This window comes from Haliotis rufescens, unplaced genomic scaffold, assembly GCF_023055435.1.
Source record: "Haliotis rufescens isolate VD_foot unplaced genomic scaffold, xgHalRufe1.0.p SCAF_6, whole genome shotgun sequence".
NCBI lineage: Eukaryota > Metazoa > Mollusca > Gastropoda > Lepetellida > Haliotidae > Haliotis > Haliotis rufescens.
In genome coordinates, this window is record NW_025964334.1 from 12,808,017 (window position 1) to 12,819,783 (window position 11,767).

At 38.5% G+C, this 11,767-nt stretch overlaps 1 protein-coding gene across 3 annotated transcripts in view; it reads right to left on the minus strand.

Annotated features, from left to right (window-relative positions):
* LOC124135479 (serine/threonine-protein kinase BRSK2-like) overlaps positions 1-10,869 on the minus strand; it is a 182,421-nt gene extending 171,552 nt beyond the window's left edge. For all 3 annotated transcript variants that reach the window (XM_046500852.2, XM_046500851.2, XM_048385603.1), the window contains exon 1: positions 10,450-10,869. In XM_046500852.2, the coding sequence (XP_046356808.2) occupies positions 10,450-10,525 (76 nt within the window). In that variant the 5' untranslated portion in view covers positions 10,526-10,869. The remainder of the gene's footprint in view (positions 1-10,449) is intronic.
* Positions 10,870-11,767: the final 898 nt, after the last annotated feature.

Sequence of the window (11,767 nt, forward strand, 5' to 3'; positions counted from 1 at the left end):
CTACCCAGGACCCATTCCATAGTGCCATCTTAGTGCTAAGATGGGTAGGTGGGTGGGTGGGTGAGTGGGCGAGTGAGTGAGTGAGTGAGTGAGTGAGTGATGAGTGAGTGAGTGAGTGAGTGAGTGAGTGAGTGAGTGAGTGAGTGAGTGAGTGAGTGAGTTTAAGATTTAGAGTGTTCCTAGACATGCTAGACCCATTCCATAGTGCAATCTTAGTGCTAAGATGAGTGGGTGGGTGGGTCGGTGAGTGAGTGAGTGAGTGAGTGAGTGAGTGAGTGAGTGAGTGAGTGAGTGAGTGAGTGAGTGAGTGAGTGAGTGAGTGAGTGAGTGAGTGAGTGAGTGAGTGAGTTTAAGATTTAGAGTGTTCCTAGACATGCTAGACCCATTCCATAGTGCAATCTTAGTGCTAAGATGAGTGGGTGGGTGGGTGGGTGGGTCGGTGAGTGAGTGAGTGAGTGAGTGAGTGAGTGAGTGAGTGAGTGAGTGAGTGAGTGAGTGAGTGAGTGAGTGAGTGAGTGAGTGAGTGAGTTTAAGATTTAGAGTGTTCCTAGACATGCTAGATTCACATACTTCAGCAGCAAATATTCAGGACCCGAACACCCCACTTAATCTTAAACCAGGGATGACATCGTAACTTGCGATCCAGTCACACAATGGAGTAAGTACCATACTAACATGGGCTATCACAAATATATGCAACAATTGTTTGTTTAGTTTTACGCTCAGCAATATGATGGCTTCCTGTAAATAATCGAGATTGAACAATTCAGTATTTCATATAGTGAGCAATGATCAACGTACAATGACACGTATTCAACGAAGTTACCAAGCCTGACCACACGATCCATTTGGTCACCTCTTACGACCAGCATAAGTTGTTGGGGACCTGCTCTAATCCAGAATCACCACTGGGGTGACTATTCTACAATTAACTTACAAACCATTGACTTGTTTTCAAGATCAGTTCCCACTTTGGCTAATTGTTTTGACACAAATTTATTCTACAATTAAAAAACAATTAGCCAAAGTGGGAACTAATCCTGAAAAATTCCTCGGTTTGTAAATATTTGATTCTAAATCCACTTCTGACATTCACGGAAAGCCGACCTACATCCTACAGGATTTCGTCAGCTTCACTACAAAGCAACAGGAAGCAGAGGAGTCCCCATGTTTTTCACAAAAGGCAGCCAATGACAAAAGCTCCATTAAAGCCATCATCTGAGGCCGTCATCGTCTTCATTAAGAGATGTACACTGTAACTCCATGTCTTTGTTTGGTCGAGACTTGCAAATCTTTCATGACTCCCAAATCACACTTTTAACATGCGTAATGATGGTTTCAGGTTCAAAGCAACCATCTCCAATTCATCCACATTAACAGCATGGCCCTAGCTCCTTAGACGCAAGATTGATTTTCTGTAGAAAACTTTGTCAAATTCAGTGGTGGCAAATCGGCTAGGGACCCTTAGATCCTTGATGAATGATAGGATTTTCTCAAGATCCCTGTTCCAACTCTTTCAACATGGGAAGTTGCAAAGGCCGTGAAACGATCCTCAACACTTTTTGGCGGCCATGTTGACTAAGGATGGCAGCGACTGATGATCCTGATCAAATGTTTGTCTGAAGATCTGTGTCCCCTGCAGTCAGGATTGCCGACTCCTTAGTTTGATGAATATTACAAAGTGGCTCAAACACTAAGCGTGTTGCTATGTGTTGATTTTCAAGGGTACACAGACCGTTTCATGCGGTTTCCAAGTGAACAATCGCAGATATTGGACTGTCTGTTGACTGTTGCTGCTTTGGTGCTGATATCATGTGTATTTACTTGAGTACTGATTCCATCATACAAGCAAGTGGGAGTAGCTTGTTTTTCACATTATGAAAAAAGTTAAAAGATTATGAAAATTAGAAACCATCCCATTTGGTACAAGATACAAAAGAGGCAACTGAAATATATTGAGCAGGTGAGCACCAGACAGAGTTATGAACAAGTACCATTTTTTAACGTCTTTTGGTATAACGTAGCCAGGGACTGAACCCAAACTTTCCACGCTCTGGACAGATACTCTATCCACCAGAACATGGAGGAAGTCATCTAATATAAACACAAGGCGTCAAACATAACTGGTATCTTATTTGTTGTTTGTTGTCCTTTTTCGAAGAAAAAACCCTGTAGCTAACATGGCCGAATGGTGGCATTACTCTTAGACACTTTCTACTGAATTCTAGCACTGCAACATGGGTTTCCCAGATTGATTGTTTGTTGTTTAACGCCACACTCAGCAATATTCCAGCTATATGATGGCGGTCTGTAAATAATCAAGTCTGGACCGGACAATCCAATGATTAATATCATGAGCATCGATCCACGCAATTGGGATCAATGAGATGCATCAACCAAGTCAGCGAGCCTGACCACCCGATCCCGTTAGTCGCCTTTTACAACAAACACAGTCGCTTTTTACGGCAAGCATGGGTTGCTGAAGACCTATTCTACCCCATATCTCACTTGTTGGTACAGTGTTCACCCAATATATACTACTCAAAAGAAGTTAAGGATCACCCGATTCTTTCATATTGGTAATGTTAATCTGTCATGGCATGAGAGATTAACTATTGTTATATGAAAGAATCAGGTGATCCTTAACTTCTTTTGAGTAGTATATATAACCGAGGATCCCCAGGCCTCACAAATGTATAGGCTAAGGCAAACCTGTAAGACATGTGTCTAGGAAAGTTTGACGTTATGCATGCTGACGTTTAACACTTTGGTGACCCATCAGAATAGACCTAGACATCTAATCAGTGTTATCGGTCTTGAAGGGTCGTCAATACACAAAACTTGGTCAAAATCCAACAGGTTTTATTTAACTGTTAATGGAAATGACAGGACTGACAAAAGACAACACCATTGCAGGGTTAACTCTTCGAATTTTCTGATATGGGCTCTTCATGTGAAAATTTCAAATATTTCAGAGGTAAACCCACACTTGCTCATACAGCACAATGTTAAAATGCCCCATTGTATTTGAAAATGTGGGCCTTTTTCAAATTTAGGGACTAAAAGCATAAGGCCCCACCCTAGAATTATCCCTGCCATTGTTCAAACTCAACCAGTGAGTGACAGAGTATGGTTTCATGCCGCTTTTAGCAATATTCCAGCAATATCAGGACGGAACGCCGGAAATTGTCTTCACACATTGTACCCACATGGGGAATTAAACCTGGGTCTTCAGCATGGCAAGCAAACACTTTAACCACAAGGCTAACCCAATGCCCCTCAACCCATAAGAGACCAGTTGATCCTTTCACAACAGCAAATTCCGATAATCCCCCAACATCCTATTGACTTCATCATGTGCAGCTGAATCAGAAGGATGAAGGCAAGCACAACACACCACCATCAGATATCGATCTGATGACATTGCCTAACTGACACAGCCCTCACAAGCAGACTAGCAAGCACACCGGGGACTTATATTTTACCACATAACCTACTAGAGTTAAAAGCCAATTTCCAGCTAACAAAATCAATATCTGAATAAAAAAAAAGCTGAAGATCAAGCATGGTTGGTTTTGAATATATATGACTTGTAACAATACCTTTGTGTGTATGTGGACTGGCCCCATTGAAAAAAATAAATCACAATTGCAGTAGTCAGTGTGAATCAACAAAATCAATAATACTGATTCTGTAATGGTGAAGTGATGTCTTTCCTTAATAATATAAAGGAACATTTCATTGAGAAAAATCATATCTCACATTAAGCATTATTAAATTAGTGAACCAAAACCTACAAAGATCTATTCCCTGAAGACTGACATGATTCATTTAGCTTCTGATATGAAAATAATTTTTAAAGATTTTTGTTTTTAAATTGCCTTTAAATATGTAATACAAAGGAAAATCTCAATTGAAACTACAGAAATCTAGACTTGCCAAAGTGCCAAAGGCTTGCTTGGGTGTTCTCAGATATTTTGTATCAGGCTTGGTGTGACTACGAGACAATTACAGCCAGTGCCATTAATAAACAAGAGTAAACCTGCTCGTTTCAAGTTGATAGATTAACTTCAGTAATGGACTTCTTCTATATCACGTTTATCAGTACTAAATTTGAATGCCCTGTGAAAATCGGGTTAGAATTTTGTCTTCAGCAACCCTGTGATGCTTGTCGTATGGCAACTAACGTGAATGGGTGGTCAGACGCGCTGACTTGGTTGCCTCATGTCATCGTAACACCAAGTGCATAGATCAATGCTCATGATGTCACTGGATTATTGGGTCCAGACTCGATCATTCAAAGACCACTGTAGTTTAGCTGGAACATTGCTGAGTGCCGCGTTGAACAACAAATACACCAAATTTGAAAACAAAATCTTTGGGACATTTTGGATGACGATCCGTCAGTGTCACAGGCTGAACCAATCTGAAGCACTGATTCTCCGGAGGTAGGACATTTCCATGGCAACATTCGAACACAAGGGAGGTCAGTATACATTATTAATCAATTACCAAATATGAACAAGCACGAAAGATTCCCATTGACCAATGATTAATGCTACAAGTTGTGTAAGTGTTGCTCAGGGACCAAACTGCCTACAGTTCTCTCCCTTCAACAGGCTCCAGCTAGCCTGCCCTGTCATGGACTGAAACATGGAGATGGCCACAATTGACAATGTCGATCAATTTTGTCAATATGCTTTGAAGCCAAGTCCTTTACACGATATTTGTTCCGATGTTTTCATTATTAATGTTAGCTTCAACTGAATATCATTTTGATCATATTAACAGATGAATGAAAAACAACTAAACGCACGCAAATCAAAAGCTCACTGTCAGAGTAACAATGAGCCAGTATGAATGGAAACACAGCACAATTCATATCACAGTCTGATTCATTCCGAAAAAGTGCAAATTTGTACATGATTTAAAGCCAAATTTACAGTCAAGCAGACATCAAACTAAATTCAAATACTTCACTGAATCAAGGGATTTATGCACGGTCATGAGAAATAAAGTGACAAATAACATAAATAATAAATAATAAACCAACCATATTTTGACATACGTCACCTAAGGATTACATTATCTATACACAGGGCTCAATTTAAGCTATACATCCACAACTGCAACCTATTATTGAAAAGTGCAACCTTAAATTCATATCCACATGCATCAAATGCATGTAAAACAATTTCGTGTCTGAATAACCCTTACTTGTCCACACAAAATCAATCGTTGAACACACTCAATAAAAGTTTTTTTACCATACTACATCACTAATCCCTGGTTTACAAGTAATATTAATTTATCAGGCTTTCTTAGGCTTGACGTCACAGAAATGTGTTTAGTGCAAGATTATGTGCAAGTTCCTATTAATACGTTTTACAGCAATGCTTTATTATGTAATATAGTTTGGTCCGGCTTGATTTCATGTCAACATGCACAGCGAAGAAAATAACATTTTTAGTCCACTAGTCCTTATAAGGATAACTTATGGCAAAACCTTAAAAATGGCAACTTTCTACAAGTCCTTACGATACCTTATCTATTGGGCAGTTTGGCCAGGACTATGGGACTAGTGCCAGTTTCTACCGCTGATGCACCTGATGCAAGTTAAATCAAGTTCCTTAAAGCCAGCCCTGATACACCAAGTACCGTATTCGACCTAATAAGCGCCCCGCTCTAATGCGCCCACGGCGATATTTACTAATATATTGGCTAATGAACAATCTCAGTTAGCATCCCTTCCAATTGATTAATGTACACAAGACTTATTTATTTGTGTATAATACGCACTCGTATGTCATATGCATCCTTAATTATGGGCAATTAAATCCTGGAAAAATATATCTGTCGTATATAAACATTTCAGGCTGTCAGCATAAACCACAAAATTTACGATCTTTATACTCAAAATAATATCCTAATAAGAGCTCCCTACTTCTAATTTTGAGAGCGCCCTGGGCGCTTATTACGTCGAATACGGTATGTTCCGTTCAGGCATGCATACACTACACGACCACAGATGAACTCCTTTTTCAATAATCCCCAAACAGAGATCTGGGGTAACCTGACATAGAAACACATGCGTTAAAAACATAATCATGAACTTCTGAGAGTTTGTCAACATTCAAAGTAGATAAATTAATGATTATCAATCAACGGATGATGTTGATTATCGATCACAAATTTAGAGGTCACTCCCCAGGACTACCAGACACAGGACGTGTACTATTCACTACAAACATCAACGCTGCACCCACCAATGAGTGGGGAGCTAATCTATCCTCCGATATCAGTCCAACACTTGGCACTGTTTTCATACACCAAAGCCAGTGTTCCTGATCAGATATTTTGAGCTCACGCAGACCTGCACATAACATAGGCCAATATTCAGCATCAAGTCTGCAGCCAATTTCAGTACAAATTCCCAAATTGGCTAAAAAAAATCCTACTTCATGTTATATTAATAAGCAATGATAACTAATGCGAAGGACCAATAAAGAGTGAATGAGTGAGTTTGGTTTTACGCCGCTTTTAGCAATATTCCAGCAATATCATGGCGGGGGACACCACAAATGGGCTTCACACATTGTACCCATGTCGGGAATCGAACCCGGGTCTTCGGCATGACGAGCGAACGCTTTAACCACTTGGCTACCCGACCGCCCCACCAATAAAGAGGATCTAAGAGGCTTTAGTGCTTAGTTTTATAATAATGTGATGTGAAATTACCTCCTCCAAATTTAAAAAATAAGAATTTTCAAATCAAAATTGTAAAAAATGATGATTCTGCACCCCCCACCCTAAATTGCCTGCTTGCAGCACATAGTTTTGAATACTAGATACATTCCTGGCTCACGCATATAAAATATAAAAATTTGAGGTTTTCATGTTACAAATTCAGTCCCTCTCTGGAAGGTTCACAATGGCAATAGGATTTATGACCCAAACTTATTTCTATGGCTTCTGGGGCGGTCGGGTAGCCTATTGGTTAAAGCGTTCGCTCGTCACGCCGAAGACCCGGGTTCGATTCCCGACATGGGTACAATGTGTGAAGCTCATTTCTGGTGACCCCCGCCGTGATATTGCTGCAATATTGCTAAAAGTGGCGTAAAACCATACTCACTCACTCTATGGCTTCTGATCTTTTTGCCTACATAATGAACTATTCCAGTACACTCTATTTGATTTAGGTTTTTCCCCACATCAAAGAATAGAAGTTTCCAATATAGTTGTGTAAACAGACTCCACCACAAGCATGCACCAGCTGACAAGCCCATGTGCGCATCTTTCCCCCACACTCACACAGTCATCCATGCTTCTCTCACTGCACCTGTTTCTGTACTATCTATGTGCCATGCCATGCCATGCTGTTTTACCCTTCTCGTCTCCAATAATCTGATTGATCTATTAATATCACAGATCAATTTGCTGTGTTTTGTCCAATTTCATCATCCTTTGAATAGTCAGTTCACAATAATTAGTAAGCCAAAAATTACTTAATAAAATATCAAAATAGATTTCATGAACTGAAACTTTATAAATGGTATTCCTTGAATGAAAATGATGGATGCACACCGATCCTGTTACTCAGTACATGTATGATTACATATAGATTTAATAGACGGTTGAACATTTAGAATAGAGATTTCATACAAAACATATGGTTTGGAATTTATTGTAATTGAGTGTCAATGGCATAGTCATAATAAGTTCACTGTGCTTGAAGGGCAAGCTTAAAAATGATATTTATTTAAACAAAATGCATTGTGCATTGTTCATAATGAATGGTGGAAATCACTTTTGAATACATGAGAAATGATGAACATCTTGAATGAATAGTATGATTCACAAAATAGATCTGGAGGATGAAAGGGTTTTATCAATCCCAACACAAAGGAAGCGGACAGAATCTACAATGCTCATTATCTAGCTGATGGTGAAATGAGATTTCACGAACAGCGGAGATGGATCAAAGATGGTCTTGTTGACACACTTAAAACTCCAGGGTACACCCAAACATTCTTAGAATCAATACATTGAAAGATTTATTTTGAGACTGATATTAATTCGTCCCCAAGTCTGCAGCAAATATAATGATGGCATGATAAGGGAACAGTGAAACATAGAGGGAAGTAAGCTTTACTGTCAGTACATTGGAAATGGTGCACATACAAATTCAACACCTTTCAGAATCAAATGTTGAGATATGTTTGTGTACATTGTTTGTGACATGTATTTTGTAGTCAAGGCCGGGAACCAATGACAGCATATCATTTTACTGTGTCTAAAACTTACTGTTCCCTTATTCATTTCCATCAGTGTATCATTACAAATTCCAAAATTAGACTTCAGACCAGTGATAGAAACTAACTGTTTTAATCCACTAGTCCTTATAATGATAACATATAGCAAAACCCTTAATAATAGCAAATTTCTACTAGTCCTTATGATACCACAACTATTGGGCAGTTTGGCAAGGACTACAGGATCAGTGCCAATTTCTAACACTTAAGAATTTGCCAATGTTAGTATTGTTATAACTTATGTTATTGCTCTGTAGATCTATGTATTTCACTGACAACAGGACCAACATAGATATGGTTCTAAAGCTTTGTTTTACAGTTTTACATTACTGCATTAATTGCAACGTTAAAATACAATGTTAAAAACCCTCTGAAATTAAGAAAATATGAATATTTTCCCAATTTGACTCCCAAAAGGACATGGTTTAGAATCCTACATAAATCCTGATCACTGAATCAGTATTAGGTAACCAAACCCTCGTCGATTATTATCGCAACATCATAAAGTGATGTCAGAATATCATCAAAAGCATTTTTCTTTGGCTTTATATTGTTATTTTCAAGACATACACAAACAAGGCTCATTGATTTGGTCACGATATTGCTATGGAAATATTTCACACAGGCCGCATCACCACTTGTGTTTGGTCATGTTCAAGAAGAAATCCATTTCTTATTGATTACTCTTCAACCAGCATATTCATGTCTTATCAGAAGTGTTGAAATAAGAAGCTTTGTGTCCTTCTTACATGGACCAACTGTAGCACATCCCTCAAAATAATCCTTGGTTGAGCCAAATCTAAGAACAGTTTGTCATTGGATAATTCCTTCCAAGAATATCCTTGACATTTACAACGGTTGTCCAGGAAAGTGATTATGAGGGTGAAAAATGAATAAAAGAGCAGAAAATATTACATGTATGATGACATCTGCTACTGTATTTCATCCCATGCCTAATGGAAGAATGCCAGTTTATACCAATTAAAGCCATCAACAAAATACCTTACTTGTCATTGTAAATATGATGTATCATGTATGTTCATACTGAGTTTGCATAGGTCATGCGTTGTTACAAATTTCTAATTTATGCCTTGTATAACAAAACCTGCAAAGAATCATGGACATACTGAAAATGGTACATAAACAAACATATACATCTTTTTAAAAAAAAATAAAAACATGTTTTATTAATAAAACAAATCATACTAGTTGGAATATTTATTTCTGACTTTTCATGAGCATATTTCATTTTCAATTAACATGTCCATCAAAGAACAACTAATCCCATGCTTAGCATGTTTAGATGAACCAGAGATATTAAACAAATCTAATCAAACGTATGATGCGCATGACCTCATTATAGTAATTACTCTAAAACCACAGATAGTTCAAACAAATTTCTTTCTCAAAAGAATACATTACACACATTTACATAATTATGATGATTAGCAGCAACATAATCATGCTGTGCTCCAGCTCGTTAACCACCGTGTTTATATGGTCCCTCGTTAACGAGCAATGGGAGTATATCTCATAATCGATAAAGGATGTCCCCTGTGTGTTCATGATCATCACCGACATATGGACAAAGCTCAGTATTACAAGATAGAAACAATGTGCATGACATTCATAAATATTGAAAAACTAATTTACCCCAGCTACACACTCAATATTTACTAAAATACCATCAAATATTTCAGCCTTGTAAAAAGGGATTAATTGACAATTTGACACAAATAATTTGTTATTGTTTGCATCTAAAAAAAAGTGGGCGTGTCATTTTTCCAAATGTTACATTTTTGGGGGAGCTTTTAATGACAAAAACGATAAATCATGATAAATAAGTGTTTTTTTTTGTGTTTTACGATCTGTTTGTTTCTGATCTTTCATCTGGCATTTGCAGACGCACAGATGTTAGCCGTGAATATCAGGTTACCAAACACATGCATGTCAATTATTGGGGTTTAGTTGAACCGTGCTTGCAAGGCTAGAGGTAAAGGCTAGGTCAGGGGTTCTTCTGACGCTGTGAGCAACAGTGTCAGCTCTCCTCTTGTTGTCATTCGTGCAACCAATAAATCGATGATCATGAATGAAACATGACTGAAATATCAATAAGGACGATTATCGCTGCCCCTACCTGTTTGGCCTTTTCCGAGGGTCTTTTCCAGTCGATATGGTCCCACATAAAGTTCATCCTTGTGTGAATGCGACATCGTATAATCCAAACGTGCTACCTTCTATCAGAGACTCATCTGTATTGGTTCTGCATATATTTTCCTCTACAGCCGACTTGCTGCCAGTGCATTTAGCATGAGAATCAATACACAAGGACCGGCCATCAAATGATGAGGATGTGGTTCCACTGTCGGTAGTCAAAGACTGCTTACTCCAAGAAACCGCGCTCTTGTCACCTGGTTGGGGCTCTCTATTGCAACTGCTTCATTAATCCGTGGATTTCCGAGCAAATAACAAAGAATACGCCAATTGTTCCAGTGACAGCAGACCTTACCGATGCCAAATGTTCCCGCAAATGAATCATCAGAGTGCTTGCATGCGCCCTCTCGTGTCAGAACCGGTCACTAGGAAAGCTAAGGGAAGTCACTCTAATCTGTTTCTACCGATCAATGTTTGTAAAATGGCTCCGTAAAATGTTTTGAAAGAAGAGTGATGACGCCAAATAGTTTGACGGTAGACCTTTTATGCACATCGTTGCTCGGATGTCTGATTGAGCGTACATGATTTGGTATATCCTTTTAATGCAACTTTTCAACCACATCACGACGACTATGTTTCGATTATGTTTCTAGGTTTCACCGAAGTGGTAAACGTCTGAGACCTGCATCACTTCGGGCTTTCCTCCCACATTAGGAATATAACTGGAATACTGTTAAAGGCGGCGTTAATTCCAACTCACTCACTATAAATGTACACATTTATGCCATTAATTATTTGATGAATAGTTCGTATAATTTGCAGGGATTGAATTTAATTTTTGTTTCCGCTTCCTGCCGGGTTGCCTTCTGATGGAAACAAGGAAAAGTCACTGGTCCTTCTTGAATTTTACTTGTCTCAAGACTAGCAGATTAGTGTATATTTTGGTCTCTTATTAGGGAGTATTCATATATCATAGGAGGAGTAATGAGTGGGAGTATGTTTTCAATCCATAAAAAATGTTTTTTAAAAGGATGACCATAGAATTTAAATACTTTTTTGGCAAATGCTTGTCCATATTTGGACTGAACCAGTAAAAGTTTGTATAACCTGGAAGTTAATTTAGTTTTGTGTTTGTAAAATTGAGTGAGATACTATAATAATACTTGACACTAGCTTACCTTCAAGACTGTAGGTAACATGAAACGTATCTTATACCATGACAATGGGGTGGTTGGGGGGCCTAATGGTTAAGATGTCTGCTCGTCACAATGAAGACGCGGGTTTGATTCCCCACATGGGGG